General features: G+C 42.9%; 1 protein-coding gene across 7 annotated transcripts in view; it reads left to right on the forward strand.

Moving 5' to 3' along the window:
- arhgap17a (Rho GTPase activating protein 17a) overlaps nucleotides 1-24,037 on the forward strand; it is a 210,243-nt gene that overhangs the window by 163,497 nt on the left and 22,709 nt on the right. For 6 of the 7 annotated variants that reach the window (XM_069928969.1, XM_069928970.1, XM_069928971.1 and 3 more), the window contains exons 15-17: nucleotides 1,886-1,977; nucleotides 2,185-2,341; nucleotides 4,015-4,236. In XM_069928969.1, the coding sequence (XP_069785070.1) occupies nucleotides 1,886-1,977; nucleotides 2,185-2,341; nucleotides 4,015-4,236 (471 nt within the window). The remainder of the gene's footprint in view (nucleotides 1-1,885; nucleotides 1,978-2,184; nucleotides 2,342-4,014; nucleotides 4,237-24,037) is intronic. The other variant, XM_069928976.1, reaches the window with a different exon arrangement.

Consider the following 24,037-nt stretch of genomic DNA (forward strand, 5'->3'; position numbering starts at 1 on the left):
AGGGACTCGTTTGAGAACTCTGACTTTGCTCTATTTATTACTGAATATTTATTTTCCTGTGTTTGCACAGCCAGTCTGTTTGCATGTCTTTCTTTATTTTCATTTCTCTCTCTTGAGTACAGCTTAGAGTTACTGAAAAGTAGAAATTCTGCCTGGCCCATAGGAAAAAGAATCTCAGGGTTGTATGTGACGTCATGTATGTACTCTGACAAAAAATTTGAAATCTGAACTTTGGAAGTGAATGGCCATGCACTTTGGAGAAGGAATAAAGTGTGGATTATTTTCTAATTGGAAAGAGAATTCAGAAAGCGGAAGTGCAAAGGGACTTGTGCATCTGAGAACAGTATTCCCTAAAGGTTAACTTGCATGTTGAGTTGGTTGTAAGGAAGGCAAATGCATTGTTAGCATTTGTTGCAAAGGACCAGATATAAAAGCATATATGTTTATATTTAAACATATGTTTATGTTTAAAAGCAAATAAGGTGTTGGACAGACCACATTTGGGGTATTGCAAGCAGTTTTGGGCCCATTGGGTAAGGGGGTGGGGGGAATCCAGAAGAGGTTCCAGTTGATGATAGGGTTAATGTATGAGGAGCGTTTGATGGATAGACATGGAAAAGATGTTTCTCGGAGAGGGAGAACCTAGGACCAGAAGGTGCAGCCTCAGAAGAAAAGGACGTCCCCTTGGAACAGAGATGAGGAGGAAACAGCCAGAGGTGGTGAATCTGTGAAATGTATCACCACAGTCAACTGTGGATGACAAGTCATTGAGTAGATTTAGAGTGGAGGATTACAGATTCTTGATTAGTGAGGGTTACGTGGTTAAGACAGGAGACTGGGGTTGAGAGGAAAAGTAGATCAACCATGGTTTGAATGCCAAAGCAGACTTACTGGGTTGAACGGACTAATTTTTCTCTCAGTGAGTAAGGTCCTTCCTGCTGTGCTACCATATCAGAAATATGAGTAGGTAGTGAAGAGACTACAACATAATGCTGGTGTGGATGCAGTTTAGAAGCTTGCACAGATGAGAGCAAGCATGCTCAGACATGCAGCAATGCTCCTTTCACCTGCTTACATAACTTTCTGAAATAAGACCCTAAGACATAGGAGCAGAAGTAGGTCACTCAGCCCATTGAATCTGCCCCTCCATTCATTCATTCATGAGCTGATCCACTTTCCCATTCAGCTCCACTGCCTGGCCTTCTCCCCATAACCTTTGATGTCTGGTTAAACAAGAACTTATCAATCTCTGCCTTAATTCCACTCAATGATATTCCATAACCTCCTGTGGAAACAAATTCCACAGATCTACCACCTGGCTGAAAACATTCCTACATGTGCTCCAACTGCCTCTTCCTCTCCTTCTTCACCTTGGTTCCCACCCCCCTGCAAATCTAAGTAGTGCAATATGGCACTGACAAATTATTTTTGATAATGCACCTCCTTCCAAAAAGCACTAATTGCAATTTATCAAACCTGATTCATATTTAATGGCAAGCTGCAGGATGGTTCATAATGGGGGCAGAGCAGTTAGCAACACACTATTACAGTGCCAGCGACCTGGGTTTGAATCTGGTGTTGTCTGGAAGGAGATTGTACTTTCTCCCTGTGTCTATGTGGGTTTTCCCTGGGTGTTCTGCTTTCCTTCCACCCTTCTAAATGTACCGGGGTTGTGGACCAATTGGGTAGAATTGGGCAGTCTGGGCTCCTGAGCCAAAAGGGTCTGTTACGGTGCAGTATATTTAAATTTAAATATTATTTTAATGTTTTGGGACAAGAACAAATCCTATTTTGTGTACGTGTATCTGCAAATTTAAGATCACATTTCTTCAAAGTTCACAGTTTTGGGGTGGGCACTGAAATATTTTGTGTTCTTGTTTTAAAGGATGCTTGCAGACCTAGCTGCGGCAACCTCTGTTCACGCAGTTACAATCGTTGAGCCGATTATCCAACATGCTGACTGGTTCTTCCCTGACGGTAAGTTCTGCTTGGTGTTGTCTTCTGTATGGTTAGTTTGGTTTTACAGTCAAGAGCAATATGATTTGTGCCATTCCTTCTTTCTCAACTTGCAACTTTCCCATCACTTTAATTTATTCTAAAACAATTTAGATGTGCTTGCTTTAATTTTGTATTTGGAGACTTACGCAAAATAAAAATCATTGTTTTTGTTCTTGTTTGTATCAGATTTGGATTTCAATGTGTCAGGCATGTTTACACCAATGACTCCTGCCAATCACCTCAATAATCTGCCCCTGTTTGGTAGTGACAGTGACAGTGGCACGTTGGAGAGGAAAAGACCTGTCAGTGTGACACCAGTGGAAGATGTCATGAAGAAGGAAAGGTCTGTTCACACGAGGGAGGGGATCCATGTGGCGGGGCTTAACGGCATCAGAATCATTTCTTGGCAGCAGTAATTTTAATACAGCAGCCTGATGGCATATATTTCAACAAAAGTTCCATTTAACAAAGCTCCTTTGATTCTTCAGTTCCTTTTCTTAGGATGTGAGGCATTGATGTAATGCTCTGAAAAAGCATCTCAACTTGTGCTTCATTGAGTACTGAACTGGATTTTATGTTGAAATCTCCACTTACTAGAGTAAGAATACCCACTATTTGATGCATACTCGTGTGCTGTCAATGCGCATGTGATATGTATTTAGCAGCATCTGAGATAGCAGGCAGTGATGTGTCTGCAGATTGGAGCATCCCCAGGTCAATTCAGATTACGAGTGTACTGGTTCTCCCAACAACTTGACCTGCTCTTTGACATGGTTATTTCAACCATATGATAAGTTAGGAATCTACAGAGCCAGGAAACCTTGCCCAAATTGTTCATTTGTGTGTGATCTCTGGCTGCTCTGCATTCTGTTGACAGGAACAGCACAAGTTCTCACGAGGGTTTTTCACTGTTCTTCATTAGATATGTTTGCCAATTCATGATGTATATAATTCACATTGAAATACCAGGGAAGATGCATGTTTGTTCACATGCATTGTTTTTTTTCTGCTGCTTATTCAGGAAATTAAGCAATAAATCAGCAAGTCCTGGTTTCTATAAATATTAGTCAATGTGATACTAATTCTTGGACTTTCTCCAGACGCTGTATGCTGATGGATGGCTTTCTTTGTGTCACATCCTTTCAATGAATTATGAGAAAGGCGGGCACTGCAATTGAGTACATGACATGCCCGCTGCAATTTGCAAAAAGGTTTGCGAAGACTTTGCCCACAATCATTGTGCTTTATTTGTATAAAGCACTCATTAAGGTATCAATATACTCTGCATAGTCTTGTGACTCCCATCAAATGAAGCTGGAGAATTGTTTGGTTCACTTTCAATCATTTCACCAATAATTAATCATTATTCTCTTTGCATGTTCCTTACCCACCAAAAACAACGCCCCTTTACAGCATAAGGAAGGTTTCAAGGTATTTTGAGTTTTCCCCACTTTTAAATGTTTTGCAGAATGTCTCCCTGCTCCATGACTAACAGTAAGTACAATTTATTGCTGAAATTAGTAATCCAACAAACATAGTCTTGCAGACAGCAAGCCAGAACAAGCCCAGTGTCTAAGGTACTCCTGTCTCAATGATCACGCTCATCTTGGAGCTGATGTGCAGAGGACTTGTAAAACACTTCCAAGGGAAACAAAATAAAGAGTATACTCTGTTTTCTTAGCTCGTGATGTGCTAAATCCATCCTGGTTAGAAAAGTTGGTTTGCAAGTGTTACTAATTTAAAACCCTGATTGTTCTCCACACCCACCTCATGCCTATGCTGTGTTTAAAATTTTCAAGTCAAAGCATCCAATCTGTAGACTGCATGGATTAACTTGTTTACCTTAAGGTCATGACTAGAAGCTTTCTTGCATCAATGCATCTGTACAAGTTCCAGCTTTCATTTTGTTGTGCATTCGTCCTGTTTTGCTTTTGATTGTGGTACTTTGTTATATTTTACATGTGTATGTTAGCTGTGATCTGCATGGACTGTGTTCCTTTTCTCTTCTCTCTATAGCCTTGGTGTAAAGATTATTGAACCTCAGTTGAATCCTCGCCGATCTGGCACTCTGACCAGGAAGCACACATCCCCAACAGTGCAGCCGCCTCCCCCTCCTATCGAGGCTGTGCCTCTTAGTGAACTGCAGCAGTCGGGCTTGGGGCTTGACCCTTGCCCAACCTCTGTGCTACCTCCTGCTAGTGTGACAGAGCCTCAACCTCAGGAAGCTGATGAAAACAGGTAAGAAACTGCAGCTTGCAAAGAGTTGTACTGCAGATTTGGAAAAATCTGAAACCTTTGACCACACTCAACAATCCCCATTGAGAGATCAGGCATATTAGATATTTTGATAGGGTTAAGGACACGTCCTTGCCTACAGCAGAAACAAACATTTTTTTTTCTGAACAGATGTAAAATAACCTTAAAGGACTGAATATTGCATTTACTTTGTTGTTCATGATCTATGTTGCACATGAAAGTGTCCATGTTCAATGTGAGTTCATGATATACATGTGCAGCTACACCAAAACTGTTCAATAATTGCAACAAAGACCAGTAATGCCTCATCTTAAATTCCAAAAAGGCCACAAAACAAGGTTCACCCACTTGTGCTCAAGTAGCCACTGATTGAATATCATTCATCTTTTTTCTTACAATTATTTATTCAAATACTTATTTGAGCAAAGGCTTTTTGTAATTAATTTTTAATTGCCAAGAGTTTTATAACATTAAAGTGACGGTGCAGTTATCACTTGGCTGTTTCCATCGGTTTGGGTATTTCAAATTATGAATGGCTTTGAGAATATAAATAAATAAAAACCACAATTTCACTGGCAGTTGGTGATGGAAACCATCAGTAGGGAAGTGGTAAGGATTCTGTTTATACCTAATGCAAACTGTGGGATCAAAATTCATGCAAATAGTCCCAATTAAAGAAAAGTGAACACATTTGAAAAGAAGAATTAAAAAGATGTGTGAATAACAATAGTACAGCTGTGCCGAAAACCTTGGCTGCTTCTTGTCCAGTGGAAGATCCCACCAGGTCGAGCGGTATCAGTGCAGACAAAAGGGATGTGTTGGTCTTTCAGCTTGATATCCTTCATCAGGAATCAGGAGGGAACATAGGAAGTAGGAACAGGAGTCGGCCAAAAATGGCCCATTGAGCCTGCTCCGCCATTCAATACGATCATGGCTGATCTCATTTATGACCTAACTCCACCTACCTGCCTTCTCCCTATATCCCCTAATTCCTCTATCATGTAAGTGATGGGGAGTTGGGGGTGGTTTGGGAGGGAGGGATAAGAAGGAAGATGCTAGAGAGGGGATGTACACCAGCTGATAGAAGACAGGTGGAACAAGGTGGGAGATTGGAGAGGAATAATCAGATGAGATAAAGCATGAAAGTCTGCAGACACCATGGTTGAAAAAAAACAATGCTGGAGAAACTCAGCTGGTCAAGTGTACTTTATATAGCAAAGATAAAGATGCATAACCAACGTTTCGGGCTTGAGCGCTTCATCAAGGACTGAAAAAATGTCAGCAGGTGTCCGAACAAAATGATTGCAGGGGAAGGGTAGGGGAGGAGCATGGTCCCAAAGGCAGGAGGTAATAGGTGGAACAGAGAGCCTCTGAGGATTGGTGGGAGTGGGAAATTAAAAGATTCAGTGCTCGGTAAATTTGGTTGGAGACCAGTGGAATGAGATGTCTTACTGTGGTGGTGAAGACCGTGGGAATGAAATGCCGTGCCATGGTGGTGGATACCGCAGGAATAAGATGCCTTACCGTGGTGGTGAAGACCGTGGGAAGGAGATGCCTTACCGTGGTGGTGAAGACTGTGGGAATGAGATGCCTTACCATGGTGGTGGATACCACGGGAATGAGATGCCTTACCGTAGCAGTGAAGACTGCAGGAATGAGATGACTGACCATGACAGCTGAGAATGAGCATGCTGGTGTGGGAATGGGAAGGGGCTTGAGATGCCATACAGTCCAGAACTGCAATTCACCTTTATGTACAGAAGCAGTTGCCTAGTTTATCCTTTGCCTCACCAATGTAGAGGAAACCACATCGAATAGAATAGCTGACGGTTGGTGGTGAGCCTCTGCTTCATCTGGAAGGGATGTTCAGGTCTCTGGGTGGTGCTGAGGGAGGTCCAAGTACCAAGTGTTGCCCCTGTACAGTTTCAAGTGAGAGTGCCAGAAGATGGGTGGAGATGTGTAGTCCAGGGGCTCACAGAGAGGCCGGATCAGCAAAGATAGGTGAGGGGATGATGTGACTGGCAGAAATGACGAAGAATGATGTACTGGATATGGAGACCAGTGGGGTAAATGGTGAGGACCAAGGGAAGTCCACACTTCTCCTCTGGTGTGGGGTGAGAGCAGACTTGTGGGAAATGGGAAGATGAGTGTGAAATCATCCAACTACATTGGGGGAAGCCACAGCTCCAGAAGGTGGACATTCTCAGAAGTACTTCAATTTAACTGTGTACTCTTGTGTTACAGCAACTCACGCAATGAAAATCTGTCCTCATGGAATTCCAAATGATTTCCATTGTTTTAGATACAGAATACATATTCTCTCTTATACAATTTATTTATGGGAAAAACACAAATAAGCACAAGATGAAAGGAATGGTTAGCACAGTGCTATTACTGTGCCAGCAGCCTGGTTTCAAATCTGTCTCTGTCTGAAAGGAGTCAATACGGTCTCCTCACGGCATCGTGCGTTCCTCCAGGTACTACAGTTACCTCTCATATTTCAAAAGCCTATAGGAATTGTAGATGTATTGTTGTATTTTGGGGGCATGGGTTCATGGGCCAAAAGGGCCTGTTACCATGTGTAAATTTACCATGTGTAAATTTAAAATTAAAATACAAAGGAACAATTTTTTCAAGAGTTTGTGTAAAAGAAAGTCATAGAACCATAGAACATTATATTACTGCACAGAAACAGGTCCTGTCCCGATCACTGGCACTGTAAAGGCGTTTCACTAAGCTATGCCAACCATGCCACTACAGCACTCCGAATTTGGCCTCACCAATGTCTTATACAACTTTACCATAACATCCCAACTCCTGTACTCAATACTTTGATATATGAAGCACAATGTGCCAAAAGCTCGCTTCACAATCCTATCTACCTGTGATGCCACTTTCAGGGAATTGTGTATCGGTATTCCCAGATACGTTCCTCAGTGCCTTACCATTTACCATCTATGACCTTTCTTGGTTTGCCCTTTAAAGATGCAATACCTCACACTTATCTGGATTAAATGCCATCTGCCATTTTTCAGCCTATTTGTCCAGATCCCTCTGCAAACTTGGAAATCCTTCTTCACTGTCCACAGTGACTCCAATCTTAGTGTCATTTCTGATCCAATTTTCTACATTATTATCCAGATCATTGATATAGATGACAAACAACAATGGTCCCAGCACCAATCCCTGAGGCACACCAATCCCTAAGTCACAGGTCTCCAGTCTGAGAAGCAATCATTCACCATGACTCTGGCTTCTCCCATCCAGCCATTGTCGAATCCATTTCACAACTTAACCATGAATACCTAGCATCTGAACCTTCCTGACTAACCTCCCATGTGGGACTTCGTCAAAGGCCTTACTAAACCCAATGTAGACAACATCCACAGCATTTCCTTCATCAACTTTCCTGAACCTCTTTGAAAAACTCTATAGGATGGGTTAAACATGACCTACCATGCACAAAGCCACATTAACTATCACTAATCAGTCCATGGCTATCCAAATAATGGTATATCTGATCTCTTAGAGCACCTTCCAATAATTTACCTACTACTAACATTAGACTCATCAGCCTCTTATTTCTAGGGATACTTTTGGAGCCTATTTTAAGCAACAGAACCTCCAATCCTCAGGCACCACATCTGTGGCTAAGGGGACATTTTAAAAATTTCTGCGAGTCCTTGCAATTTTTTACAAATTTTAAACCACAGTAATAATTCCATTACATTCAATTCAAAAATTATTTCAAAAAATTATACGTAATATATAACCCCACCCCTATCTGACAACCCCACCCCTATCCGACTCTCCCATCTCCCCTTCCCCCCAGACCCCGAAAAGAGAAAAAAAAAGGAGAAAAAGTGGAGGTTAGTGAGGTCTTCTGAGAGTCTATTAAACATGCAAATTCACATTTTGTAAATGGGGGCTCCATATTGTGCAAAACACATGATATTTATCTTGCAGATTATGTAATTTTCACTAATGGTCTACAACTATGAAGTTCTGCATGCCATCTTCCCGTACCTAAATCAAAATCTGACTTCCATGATATTGCGATACATTTCCTAGAAACTGCTAAAGCAATTAACAGATTCAATTTGATAAATATTTAATTTTAATTTTGGCCTTATAACCTTAAAATAACATCAGATCCTGTTGGGAATTTGACCCTCCCATAATTTGTTCCAAAAAATTACCTACCCCTAACTAAAAATGTCTAACTTTAGGACATTGCCAAGTTGAATGGAAACAAAGTTCCAATCTCAGATCTTCACCTAAAACATAAATCTGATATAGCAGGATTTAATCTATTTAATTTTTGTGGAGTCAAATGTAATTGATGTAAAAAATTATATTGGACCAACCTATATCTTACATTTATAATTTTAGTCATATTACCTAACTCCATCCAGTCCTTTTCATTTATTTGTGTCTTTAAATCTACTTCCCATCTTAGTCTTGATTTATTAACCCCAATTCTGGAGGCTTTTGATAGAAATAAATTAAACATTATGAAATAAATTGACTTACAGTTCTATTACAAATCAGTAATTCTAATTCACTTTGATTAGGTAACATCAAACCTATTTAACAGATAAAAAAGCTTTGACCTGATAATAAAAAAAAACATTAAATTTTTCCTTAATTTGTTCAAAAGTTATATATTTCCCATTCTCAAAGCAGTTCTCAATCTTCTTAATACCCTTCCATCTCTAAATCTTCAAAAATTGGTTATCCATTGGAAAAGGAATAAGATTATTTTGACATATTGCATTTTTTGAGATGTTAAAACTTTCATACCAATTTCATTATCAATATAATTCCACACTCAATCAAATGTTTCAAAATAGGTGATTCCCTATTTCCAACTAACAATTTAGAATTTCATTTATAAATAAAATCCTAGGGGGTTCATATCCCCTATCACATTAATCTCTATAAAAATCCAAGCTGGAATATTATCCGAAGTAAATAATACATTTATAAATCTCAATTGAGTTACTTTATAATAATTCTTAAAGTGAGGGAGTCATAAACCTCCTAATTCATATTCCAAGTCAGGACTCATTTTGTCCTTTTGATCTTAACATACCTGTAGAAACCTTTAGGATTTTCCTTCACATTGTCTGCTGTCTTTTAGCCTTCCTGATTTATTTCTTTAGGTTTTTCTTGCATTTTATACTCCTCCCGCACCTCATTTGCTCCTACTATACACCCCTCTCTTCTTCCAAACCAGATCTCCAATATTCCCCAACGTTACCTACAGGGTTGGCGCCAGGGCGAACGTTAAATGGAGGCATTAACGTGTTAAAGGGCGGCTCATTCAGCTGGGGGTTAGGGTTGCTGTGCACCCCTCTGACGTGGGAGATGAGGGTGCTCCTGATGCTTGATGCCCTCTAGTGACACAGCCGGGTCGGATGAAGAGTCACTAGTATGCATCAAGCTAGACATTAGTGATGTAGGAGGGGGTGAGTCAAGTATGATAGCTGATGATGGCTCCAACCATGGGGAGCACAGCATCTCGTTTGGGGGAGCAATGCCTGCGGATCCCTCCCCTACCCCGGTGCTGCTAACCTTGCCTTTAATCCTGACAGGATCTTTGAAAGTCCTCCACTTATCTCACTCATCCTTACCCGAAAACTGTTTATCTGCATCCCACATTCGCGATCGTTTCTCATTGCCACAAAATTAGCCTTTTTCCAATTTAGAATCTCAACCTGAGACCCAGGCCTGTCCTTCTTTATAATTAACTTGAAATTAATGACATTATGACCACTGAACCCAAAATGTTCCCCTTCACTTACTTCTGTCACCTGTCATGTCTCGATCCCTAAAAGGAGATCCAGTTTTGCATTCTTTCTACTTGGTACCTCTATATATTGATTTAGAAAACTTTTCTGAACAATTTGACACTCTAAGCCATCTGGCCCTTTTACAATATGGAAATCCCAGTCAATATGTGGAAAATTAAAGTTCTTTTCTGTCACAACCTTTTGTTTCCTGCAGCTGTCTGCCATCTCTCTACTGATTTGCTCCTCCATTTCTTGTTGACTATTGGGTGGCCTATAATACAACCTCATGGGTGTGGTCATACTTTTCCTGTTCCACAGCTCCACTTATATAGCCTCACTAGACGAGCCCTCTGGGATGTGCTGCCTGAGCACAGTTGTAATATTTTCCCTGACAAGAATGCCACTCCTCCCCCTTTTGTCTGCCCTGTTCTATCACATCTAAAGCAATGGAGGCCGGGAATATTGAGCTGCCACTCCTGCAACCAAATTTCACTAATGGCCACAATGTCATAATTCTATGTGCCATTCCACACTCTAAGCTCATCTGCCTTTCTCTTTGCAGTGAAAAAGATGCACCTGAGAATATTTCTACCACATACAACCCGTTGATTTCTAATGGTGCATGCAATTTTCACATCATCTTTTCTCTCCTCCACTCTTCTATCTGCTCATCCACTTGCAAATATAATTTAAACCCACTAGTTTAAACAGCACCAGAAAACCTTCCCTCAAGGATATTCGTCCCCCTCCAGTTCAGATGCAAACTGTCCCATCAGAACAGGTCACACCTTCCCTGGAAGAGAGCCCAATGATCCAGACACCTGAAGCCCTCCCTCCTGCACCATCTCTTTACCACATGTTAAGCTGCATTATCCTCCTATTTCTAACCTCACTAGTACGTGGCATAGGTAGCAATCCTGAGATCATATCTCTGGAGGTCCAGTCCTTCAACCTAGTGCCTAACTCCCTGAACTCCCCTTGCATGACCTCCTCACCCTTCCTACCCACATCATTGATCCCTACATGGACCATGATATCAAAATTTAAATTTGTTTGGATGTACAAGGTAACGGGCCATTTCGGGCCACGAGTCCTTGCCGTCCAATTTCCACCCAAATGATCTACACCCCCAGTACATTTCGAATGGTGGGAGGAATCCGGAGTCCCTGGGGAAAACCCATGCAGATGTGGGGAGAACATACAAACTCTTGCAGACAGCGTAGATTTGAACCCTGGTCCCGATCACTGGTGCTTGAAAGGTGTTGCGCCCATTAAGCTGCCAGGACAATTGCCGACTTGTACCTCTCACTTTGTTCGTTTTAGATTGGTCACAGTGTTTGAGCTACCAAAAGAAAAAAGACACACACACCGAGAGCACTTCAGTTTATACAAAGCTTTATTACTAAATCTAAAGCTGAATTCAAACTACAATATGTAAGCCTTCCCAATTATACTTATCAACGCCTGAGCTGGTCCCAACTGCCGAAGCGAGGCAACGACTGCACACTTGTAGTAGGTTGTCTGGGCGCCGGTAGCAGCTTCTCCACCTCCCCCGTTGGAGTCTAGAAGTTCTTCTTCTTGCTGAGAGATGTTGCCACCTCTCGGAGAGTCTCAAACTTCAGCAGTGGGACCATGGCTTATATTACCCAAAAATTGTTTACTCATAGCTTATCTCTTTGAATAAATGATTTAATTATCTTCAAGGTTTCCTGACAGTCTGCGACCAACAAAAGACAACTGCATCCCTGGGCCCCATGGTGGTATTTAGATGTGTCTACTAATTCAACTACATCCTGGGCCCCATGGTGGTATTTAGATGTGTCTACTAATTCAATTACATCCTGGGCCTCATGGTGGAATTTAGATTATGTCTTCTGATGTAACTGTATCCCTTCTTGCATAAGCTGGTCTAAATCCTCCATTACATTCCACCCCTTGGTCGCAGCCTGTCACTTACGAGACCTTACAAGCATTTGAGTACAGAAGGAGTGAAAAAGAGAAACTAAAACTAAGATAATCACAAAAACAAGCAATAATGCGACAACCAACGGAGAATAATGTGGCCCAATCCCCCAAATGGACCAGCTCACCATGAAAAAGGATTCCAATCAAGGCTCAAACTATCCTTGTGGGCCACAATACCTAGACGCTGAGGTCACAAACAGATTTTGAAACATGCTGAACGATATCAGATACATTAGTGGACACATCGGGGACATACGAGCAACATTCAGAACCGACAACAGCACACATGCCGCCCTGTTTTGCTAAAAGAAAATCCAGGGCCATATGATTCTGTAAAGCCACTGTTCTGACAGCAGAGAGTTTATTAAGGCCCTGACTGACAGACAAAAGGGCGAAGGATGTCTCATTGGCAATAGAGCTCATCAGATCATATAATTTGTGAACCTCTTGGGAAATGCGAATAACGCCATAACCTGGGATCAAGGCGCCAAAGAAAATCTCGGCACCTGAGAGGGCACATCTATGCCGAAGGACAGGGACATACGCAAAAGCGAGAGATGATCCTGTAAATGGGAAATATGATGCAGGTAGGGGACGGTGTATGCCAAATAGCAGCAACCACCCCAGGTAAGGGGTAACCATGCAAAGGCACGAGACCCACAAACCCAATAAGTCCCATTGATAGAATGTTTGGAAATAAAAGGGGAATATGCCAGACAGTCACTGTATCCCAGTGCATCAACAGGCCTATCGGGGAACTTACAAAAACAGACAGAGCCCTTCACATGTTGAGAAACAATAAAATAGGGGGGGTGTTATATTATAAGGTGGGGTAGAAATATGCCATCCTTGAAAAATACCCAAAATGTCACTCAGGCTAAAGAACCGGGCCTCCTCAGGCATAGGCTTATTAACATCAATGTGAACCCTGCCTTTGGAGGAATCAAAATATTTCCAGGTAGCAACCTCCTTTCGGGTAAAAGGAATGGGGATCAAAGGGCCTATGGTACAAATCCAACAATCAGATATATTCAATCGGTGAGCGTATGCATAGGAAGCATGGAGAAAGGAATTGTTGGACAAATCTGAAGGAATGTTAGATGGTGAAGTAGACAACCAACCCTCCATAGAACTGGAATCCTCCCACCACTTAGCGACAGGCAGTGCAGAGTTATCCAAGATAAAAAGCGGGTACAAAAATGATCATCACAGAAGTAGGGGGCGACTCCTTCAGTTGGTCCATCCACAAACAGAATAAAGGAACTGTGACCGGCAATAACATATTTATATAAGCTGCACTTGAGGTGGGTGACCGAGGACTTCCTTAATGCATCGGCCCCCACGGGCAACTCCCTCGGAACGTCCTCGACATTACAAATCCAATTGCTGGCACCAAAGCTGCTGTTAAGCCAGATCAACAGGAGCGCAAGACGGAGGACCTGGAACAAAGAAGCCTGACGTATGTCACTCACGATGCCGTAAGCGTTCAGTAATCATCCTGTCCCGCAATAGCTATCCACTGAGTGTTACCCCGGGCAGGTGTCACTATTACCCCTTTTACAGGAGGGCCACTACCTGGTGGTGCCACCCATACCTTTTGTTCGGCATTCTCTAGCTCGGGAATGGGGGGCAAAGACTGTTTTTCCTCTGGAATAGACTGTAGTTCAGAAGCGTGAAGAAGTCGGTGGAAAGGTGTATCTCCCTTTAAAGGGCGATGATTCAAATTGTCGACTGCCTGCTGCAGCACATGGCACCGCCCCTTCAGGGTCCCCAGTGGTGTTAACAAACGAATTTGTTCCTTCAGTAAGTCGTTCATTCGTTCAACTAACACGGCAGCCTGTGGGTAATACGGAATATGGTGCCCAATCACAGATTGCCTTCCTGGAGAAGTGTGAGCCATTATCAGACTGAATTTCCTCTGGTACATCATAACGAGAAATTAAATGGTTCGCACTTCTCCGGGGGGCCCATCAAGCTGCTCACCTTCCCTCCTGAGAATGCCGTGAACTTGTTCTGAAATATCTCAGACCCTGGCACCAGGGAGGCAACTACCATCCAGGATACTTGCTCTTCCACAGAATCTCTTATCTGTCTCCCTAACTATGGAATCCCCTATTACTACATGATTCTTGATATTCTGCATTATTCAAGATTCCTTTTTGTCAAGTGATAATACAGAAAATGTAATATTACACAAAATGTCCTTCTGCCTGCTGTAAGGTAAAGAAAGAATCACCATTAGTTTTGCCCAGCACCCCTTACAGTATGAAAGAAAGAGGAGCAAAAGAGATTCCCTTCAGCTTCAGCTCTAGCCTCTGCAACCGTACAGATCAAGTTTGTGGCGTGGGGGGGGGGGGAGAAATTACACGCAGGGGTGGTGCAGAGGCTGGTGGGTGATGAATACATCTACTGGGAATGTGTCCCCTGTGTGACACAGGACTGCAGTGTGCTGGCCATTTTCCCTCATCATCCCCCAACATCCTCAAGTGCTCCCCAGCCTGCTGAGGGTCTCCAGTGGTCTATTTCTTCTTCTTTCTCCCAGCTGCATTCTTGGGTTTCTTTCTGTTCCTTGTCTGATATGTTTTAAACCTACTTCCACTAACTTTGGTTTCTCTTCCCAAGTCGTAATTTTAGATCATTGGTCTGCTTGTCACATGGAACATCAGATAATTTAACATCGGTTTTGTACACTTTGTTCCGATCATAGCAACAGGTTGCTCTTTGGTTGTCATTTGGATTGTCAGGTGTGCTGTCAGTGTATCATTACCTTTTAACCTATCACATTGCAACACCTATCACATTGAATACTTGGAGATTCATCTGATCTGCTGTTGAAGTCCAGACTTGAAACCTGGCCAATACATGATGAGAAATAAGCTGAACCTGCAAGAACGTCTGAATTTAAACAGAATGACAAATTATGCAGTGAATATGTCATTAGAATGCAATGTAAACCTCATTGGACATGTTCCTTTTCTGAAGTTTGTTACATTCCTGTTTGCAGGAATGCACAGAATCTTAATCCCATAAGTCACAAAATATAGCCCATTCGAGTCACTCCACCATTCCATCATGTGCTGATCCATTGTCCCAGTCAGCTTCACTCCCCTGCCTTCTCTGTGATACCCTGACTATTCAGATGCCTATCATTCTCTGCCTTAAATACACCCAATGATCTGGCTCGACAACTGCCTGTTGCAGCAAATTCCAAATGTTCATCACTTTCTGGATAAAGAAATTCCTTTGCATTTCTGTTTTAACTGGGCTCCCTTCAATCCTGATGATGTGCCCTCTACTTGACTCCCCTACCATTGGAAACAACTTTGCCACATCTACTTTGTCCAGCCCTTTCAACATTTGAAATGCTTCTGAACTCCAAAGAGTACAGTCCAAGAGCCGTTAAACATTCCTCATAGACTAATCCTTTTGTTCCAGGAATCATTCTTCTCTGAACCTTCCAATGCCAGCACATCATTCCTTACTCCGTGAAGTCACACCAGTGCCTTATAAAAGCCACAACATCACGAGTGGTGTAGCGGTTAGCACAACGCCTTTACAGCTCCAGTGATCGAGACCGGATCAGGGTTTAAATCCTGTGCTGTCTGTAAGGAGTTTGTACATTCTCCCCATGTCTGCGTGGGTTTAGGAGTTTGTACATTCTCCCCATGTCTGCGTGGGTTTAGGAGTTTGTACATTCTTCCCATGTCTGCGTGGGTTTTAGGAGTTTGTACATTCTCCCTGTGCCTGCGTGGGTTTTAGGAGTTTGTACATTTCTCCCTCTGCCTCCGTGGGTTTTTTCCGATAGCTCTGGTTTCCTCCCACTGTTCAAAGCGTATTGTAGTGTATGTTAATGGGGTGTAAATTGGGTGGCATGGGCTCTTAGGCTGAAATGGCCTGTTACTGTGCTGTATGTCTAAATTTTAAAAAAGCACACCCCCACTCTGATCTCCTCTTCCTGTAGATATGAATTCCGGCATTGCATTTGCCTTCTTCACCACTGACTCGACCTACAGCTTAACCTTTAGGGCATCCTGCACGAAGTCTCCCAAGTCCCTTTCAACCTTTGAATTTTCTCCCCATCTAAATAATGTCTTCCTGTCTATTCCTTCTACCAAAGTGCATTACCGGACACTTCCCAACATTGTGTTTCAGTTGCCACCTCTTTGCCCATTCTCCTAATATATCCAAGTCTCTCTGCAGCCTCTCTGTTTCCTCCTGACGACCTGCCCCTCCACCATTCTTTGCATCCCAAAAAACAGGTGGATTAGAAACATTTTAAAGGTTATACTGGAAAATGAGGATTGAGCGAGAACAGACTAATGTTGTTTCCCTTTGTATTAATGCCCATTCTATTTGTGAACACTGGCTTTCTCTAGCCGAGGGGAGCACTAGCAGTAGAACTCATTGTGAGATGATAAATGATCATTCCAGACCTGGAACATTGAGATAACAGTTCCTCAGGTCAGCACTTGGGCTCTACGATAATTGGCCTTACTCCATCGTAGATTCAGAAGTGGGATTGCTTACCGATCATTCAATCCCATTTGGCAGCTTCCTAGTAAATAGCACAGTCCCTACCAGCATGCTGCAAGATCTAACCATCATTTGGCTAGATGAAGTGGTATGTAACGTTCACTCTACCAAAAATGCCAGCCTCCCACCAGAGAGTCACCATGTCTCCCACAGTCACTCACTGACGTTACCAACACCTGGTCCCGCACTGTCACTCGCTGACGTTACCGACACCTGGTCCCGCACCGTCACTCACTGACGTTACCAACACTGGATCTCCCACCGTCACTGACAGATGTTACTAACACCAGGTCTCCCAATGTCCCTCACTGGTGTTACTGACACCTGGTCCCCCACCGTCCATCACTGACATTACCGATACCGGGTCCCCTGCCTTCCTTCACTGACATTACCGACACCGGGTCTCCCACTCTCGCTCACTGTTATTACCAATACTGTTCTCTCACTGACACCTGGTCCCTCACTGACGTTACTGATACCGGGTCTCCCACCATCACTCATTCAAGTTTCCTACTGGTGTGTGGTCGTGCTCCCAGAGGGTGCTGGCCATGTGGGCATGTTACCAGAGGATGCCGGGCTTGTGTTAAGCTCCCGGAGCGTACTGTGGATGTGAACCTGCTGCCAGAGGGTGCTGGGTGATTGGGTGTGCTCCTGGAGGCTGCTGGGCAAGTGGGGATGCTCCCGTAAGGTGCTGACCGTGTAGACGTGCTTCCAGAGGATGATGGGCGTGTATTGAGCTCCTGGAGGGTGCTCTGAGTGTGGACATGCTCCCGGATGGCTGCATCAATTGGAAAGGTTAAACTGGATTCAATCCATACAGAAGAAGAACAGATTAGCAGGGAGAGGCATTTTGGTCGGCATGAACCATTTGGTCCAAAGTTATTGTTCGTGATCTTATTAACTGTCTGGATCTCGTCCGTGTGAATGAGGATGCATGAACAAAGGCAAACATGCCACCCTGAAACCAGTGAGATGAAGCTTGGCCATGCCCCCTCTTTGCTAAAGACTTCCTTTCTGAGGTTAAGAAGAGCAAATCTGTGCACAGTACCCAATGTCTTGTGAAGGCTTTGTACAGTTTCAGTGTCCTTAAATGCTGGAGGAACTCAGCAAGTCACACAACATCCACAGCAAGCAGTCGACATTTTGGCCCTGATCCCTTTTTGGCGTGCTGAAAAGCAGAACACCTAAAAATCGTCACACCTGAAGAAGAGCTCAAGTGAGAAACATTAGCTGCATGTTGCTTTCCAAGAATGTTATATGACCTGCTGAGATTCTCTGCCACTTTGTGTTCAGCACCAGACCCCAACATCTGCAGACTTTTTGTTTCCCTCCTTTTATTCCTGTAATTTTGTAATAAAGACCTACACATCATTTGCCCTTCTAAATGTTTGCTGTACTGGGCCATGAATGATGAGTGTGCAAGGAGATCCAGGACCCTTCAAACATCAAACCTGCCCATTCTATCTCCACTTAACAAATATTCTGCTTTGCACATTCTCTGACTTGGTATAAAATCTCCTATTGTCTCACCCTGACTTAGCTCATTCGTGCTCCCTGAAGAATCTGTGTCCTGCATATTTGCATCCCAACTAGTTTTGTCAGCACAACGCTTTTAGAGCGCCAGCTACCTGGTTTGGAGTCTGCTGCTGTCTGTAAGGACATTCTCCGCATGGGTTTCCTCCAGGTCCTCCAGCTTCCACGTTCAAAAGACGTATGGGGTAGCAGATCAATTGGTCACATGGGTGTATTTGGGCAGTGCAGGCTCATGGGACTCTGAATTTAAAATAAAATTTAAACCCTTTGACAGCTTAAATGTCATAACATCTAAGAATTTTCTCTTATTCTGTTCATCACATCCTTTAAAAAAAAACCATTATATTAATTTATATGATTTACCTTAAATCATTATCGGCACGGCTAGATCTTATAAATGTTTCCCCAAAGTATTCTCAGTCTTTGTTATGGATTCCAGCAGTTTTCTGACCAAACAGGTGGATAATGGCCTATGTTCTTTCTCCCTCTTTGCTAAATAATGTGGTCACATGTGCCACCCTCCAAACCTCTGACATGTAGTCCATGATAATTATTAGCTTTCAAGCTCACCAATTTTTCTGGGGCAGTTTACCTATTATATTTCTTTCCTTCAGTTGATCATTCTCATTAGACATTTGATTAACTGGTGTCTGGTTGGTTTCATGTCTTTTGTGATACATGAAGTAATTGTTTACTTTCTCTGCCATTCCCTATTTCTTGTTATAAATGTTCCTGTCAATGCGAGTGAGGTTCTCACATTTACCTTTGTCAGTTCTTTTTACTGCAAGTTATGCTACTTTTATGTTTTATCAAACCTCTGCTTTTAATAATTCTCACCAGTCCACTCTCATTCAACCTGTCCATTTAATCAATTTCTCACACCCTGCTGATGTCCAGCTTGCTCCCAATCCTCAGCATTGCTGCTATTTAATAAAGGGTCTTGATATCCTACTGTCTTTGGTCACGTGGAGATGAATAACTTTTTGGGTTTTTCTGCCTCAAAGAATTATATTTTTGCAACTTGTGCAAAAATTTGTTTCAGATGCTGACCGTTCCTGTCTACTGTCACACTTTTCAATCTCAGCCAACTCACCTCTATAGTTTCTTTCATATAGATTTAGTTTCTCATTAAATGAAGTAACTTTCAAGCCAAATGTTAACTTCTATTATGTTGGGGTCGTGGTCCCCGAGAGACCATCAGTCAATCCCTTTACAATGGATGAAACATGATCCGAGATGACCTTCACCCAGTTGTTGCTCAATGTATTGATCTAGAATGGCATCTTGTTCATGAATTCCTCCCCTCCTTATTAAAGACAGTCTCATTGATTACTGCATTACCCTGTATTGCATACCTATAACTTCTTCATTCAGGTATTCCCAATATTACAACTACTGTTAGGTACTTTACTCGTTTGTAACCTGACACAAAATTATTCCCTTTCTACACTGTGGTCTGTCAATCTCAGCTCAGTTCTCAGCACTGCACTGACCTCCCTTGTTAATAACACTATACAACCCATTTAATTATTTCCTGTCCTTCCTAAGAGTCTCTACCCTGCAATATTTAGTGACCAGCCATTCTCAAGAAGCAGCTATGCTTCTGTATCCATGCTGAGATCTTACCCGTTTACTTTAGTGAATGCTGAGATTATTCAGTTAAAATGTCTTTAAAATGTTTCTCTTTAATGCCTAAATTTGATTTTAGCATATACTTATTTTGATGATTACTTTTCTGATCTTCCTTCCTTCCTGTCTCTCCCTTACTGAATTCCTACCTCCCTTGCCAAGCAATTTGAACTCCCCCCCCCCCCACCCCCGAACATCACAACCCCCGTGACAAGGTCTTTATCCCAGCTCTGTTTAGGTGTGATCCATCCAATTTGAACAGGTCCCACTTGCCTCAGGAATGGTCCAATGGCATCAGAAATATCAAACCCATTTCTATATGTGATTACACTGAATGCTGGGAGTAACACTGAGATCACTATTTTTGAGGTTCTACTTTTTAACCTTTTTCCTCGATCCCTAAATCTGTCTGCAAGAACAACATCCCTCTTTCTACCCATTTTGTCAGTATCCAGATGGACGGGATGATCCTGCATCTTTGAGCCTATGGATCACCCGTGCCCAGGTGCACGTGGGGAGACTTTCCACACTCCTGCTGCCCCCTGAAGGTGCTCATCCCTTCCCACATTAACAACTCCCAGATGTGTCTCTGGTCTTTTACTGTCTAAATCCCAACAGTACTGTTGAATTACCAATGTAGCAACAACTGCAGTGATTCAAGACCATCGTTGTTAGCCATGCTAGCAATGACAAAATACCAGAGTATACAATAAATAAAATCTGCAAGCTAATGTCTTCAACCCTTCAATGGTCAGGCAAATTAACACTTTGTTTTCTCACTGCAAACTAGAAATAAAACTACTCCCGTGATATCTCTCTGTACGCCACCCATTACTGTGGTGATCTAAAGCAAGCAGTCTGCCCTTTTACTGAGGCTGTCTTTGGAAACCCCATTTAAATGTGCTCTGCAGTTAAATTGTGCAGAGCATTTTAGAAACCTGTTGTCCCAGTATTCCCAGTATTGTCCCAGTATTCCTATCCACATGGGCACTTGATCCTCATGTACAGAACCAATCTTTGAGCTAAACTGTACCTGAATAGATCCTTGCTGCCAATGTTCATTGTGCCAAGGTTCAATGTGATGTTCCCTACTGAACATATGACACACTTTGGAAAAATATGCCTGGGACTCCATCTGGTTGGTGAGCAGAGAATACTGGCAGGTGTGCAGTGTATTTGGGACAAGGTGAATGGCCAGGTGGGCTCAACAGAAGGAGCACCAATGGGCTAACTCAAAAGTGACCGCTATTCCCTGACTATGCACACTTTTCGGACTCACAGTACTGAAAAAATATACAATTTAGATTCTCGACCCAATGTCTGGTTAAAATCAAATACTGTGTTCACAAAACTTGGTGACATCAGAAGTAAATGTTCTTGGAAATGCTTGAGCCCGCTCTTTGTGGATTCTTGATATTTACTGAAGAGTCATGAAGGAATTGAAGATCCCAAACATAGTACATTCAAATCGGGTTTGTTACAAGCCCAAAGGACCCCAAAACCCAGCAGCAATAGATATTCAACATGACAAATAGTTACTTAAACAAAAGTTGGTTTTAATTATCTTTAAACATGAAAACAGAATCAAACTGTAACTTATCACCATTAACTTAACTAACCTAACTTAACCCCCTTCTAATTCTAAGCGCACGTGTATGTCATGTGTATGTAAGTTCAGAAAAGTTCTTTGGTTCACAGTTCAATCTCACTTCTCATTCTTTCAAGTTCACTGGTTGCAGGCAATTCTTATACCGTGCACAGAATTGAACATGTATGAAGTTCACCAGGCTTTGGTGCTTGAAAGGTAAATGCTTACCACTCAGGAAGGTTCTTTGGAAGTTTGCAGAGAGAGATGTGTTGGTCCAGGATTTCCACAACTGAGGTACCACCATTAGTCATCTCAATGTCTTGCTGATGAAACTTGCCCCATCAGGGTTCTCCAGATGATAACCTCTTCCTTTCAGGTCACCACAGAGTTCCTTTCTGTTCCCCTTATTCCAAGAGAAACATCAGACAGATATGACTTCCAGCCATCCGCCACTCTGGAGCTTCTGTTTCAGTTCCAACAAGCTTCTCCTGGCTTGTTACAGCTTTCTGTCACACATAGTCAAAAACTCTTTTCTCTTTCTCTGAGATTCAAACTGTCAGGAGCATGTCCTTCACTCTCTCTCACTTGCAAAACCCCCAACCTTCTCCAGCAAACAATAGGAGTCAGTCTTTTGGTCACCTCTCAATGACCTCTGAGTGAGCACTTTGCAGAAAGGTCAAAAGCCTTGCAAAAAGGTCCAAAACGGACAACCTGGCTCTGGTTGTTCTTCCAAGACAATAGTCTCTATTCATTTCATGAAATCATTTCAGTTAGCACCTACTTATGAAATGTGCATAGTAGCATTCCTCACAGTTCCTCTTCAAAGTACTGTGGATATGAAATCTTCAATATATCAAATAAGATCTGTTTTAAAGTGTGTATGTAACCTACTCTAATTTTACCAATTTATCTCCCAAAAATATTCCCAAATAATCCATCATAAGTTCTTTGTGAAGCTTAACCTAACCATGGACTTTGAAGTAAATGAGTAAAACACAGAATACTGCAGACACTGTGATTGAAGTAAAAACCTCGACCCACTCTGACCCCTGTCTGGTCTTTACCATTTCCTCTGTCGTTCCACTCTCGTACGGAACACGCTGTCCTCAATTGAGGCCTCACCTTCGTCCCCCTTCATGCATTCCATGCAGGCCCCAATTCCAAACACTGCAGTTGCTGGGATTGAGTGCAGTAGCACACAAGTGCTGGAGAAACTCAGCAGGTTACGCAGGATCCATACGAAGTAGAGGGCCTGTGAGAGAATGCAGCGAATGCAGTGCAAGTACAGGAGATCCTTGGGGCCAAGGTGGGAGGCCTGTAAACTGGGCTGGAAGCCATTTGGCACAAGATGACCATTGAGGCAAATTGCCAGGAAGGGCTCAGGCCCGATTCATTGACTGCCTTTTGTTTCCTGTGCATGCTGCATGACCTGATGAGTTTCTCCAGGACTGATGTGTCCTGCACACATGAATTTGATTCCATTCTCAAGAGGTAATTTCATTTCTTCCAGAACCCTATCATTGGAGTGTTTTAAATATGGTGTGGAGCATTTCTGAGGCCCTTACTTTAGCCCCTTGCCTTCACAGCAGAGAGGGTGTGCTAGGCCCAACAGTGCTAACTGATCCTTCAATGCATTAGGCGAAGGGGAAGTTAAACTGGAGGAGCAATAGCAACATTCCCAAATGGAATTGGGGCCACGTCTTTGAGGCAGAGCCTGGCAGGGACACATCCTCATTCCCTCACCTTTCCTGATTTTTTTGCATCCATGGTCTGTGTAAGCTCCGATCAAATTCAAGGCTTCTGCTTTTAAAAACATTGTCAGTATTCCAGAAGTTTTTATTTCATTTTTTTTTTTAATTTCTGATGCTCATGGTAGAAAGCCCTTCTGGCCCATGAAATCTGTACCACCTAATTTACCTACAAACGCCTTACATTTTTGGGAAGTGTGTGTTTACAGGTACACAATCCTTTATCCAGACATCTAAAATCTGGAAACCTCCAAAATCCGGCAAGTGGGGAGAGAGATGGCGGTGCGAGTTGGGTGGGCGAGAGACTGGCAGCATGAGTCGGGCAGGCAAGGGGGAAGATGGCATCGAAGAAAGACATATGTTCCACTTTTCCCCAGCTGGATTATTAAATACCCAACTTTAAAAAGTATAAAAGAGGTTAAAAATAATATTTATAGTTTTTTGAATAACAGTGATCCATCATGGCTACTAATGTGAAGAAATCTAAAACTCAACTTCAGGAGAAATTACCATATAAAAGTATAGACTTTTATACTTTTAAAAGTATAGACTGTGAGGCCTACCTGCACAGCTGAATCCACGAAGACGTTGGGAGTCTCCAAACCTCAGAGGACTCTTGCCCATTCAAGTTTGACCTCGGCGCCGATCCTGCAGTCGCAAGATGGCACCGGCACTTCGCTGAGTTCGGTCGTAGCTGACCCGCATGCACGTGAAGCCGTGCGCATGGGCGGCCCGAATGATAAAGGGGCCCATGAGCCTGCGACATTGTTGGGTGGCCCGGGGACGCGCAGTGTGGACGCCCCTGCGCGTCTGGCGGTTCTGTTGGGCATGTGCAGAGCATCCCAGGTCCAGGACCTTTTGGAAAAAGTATGGGCTGTGGGGGAGCCCGAGTGCCGGCGCCCCATTGAGGCCGGGGTGCCGCAGTTGGGTGTCCAAACCCGCCATCGCACAGTCAGAGGACCAATGGTGTCTGAAGGTGAAGAGGAACTTAC

This window comes from Narcine bancroftii, chromosome 3 (assembly GCF_036971445.1).
Source record: "Narcine bancroftii isolate sNarBan1 chromosome 3, sNarBan1.hap1, whole genome shotgun sequence".
Taxonomy (NCBI): Eukaryota; Metazoa; Chordata; class Chondrichthyes; order Torpediniformes; family Narcinidae; genus Narcine; species Narcine bancroftii.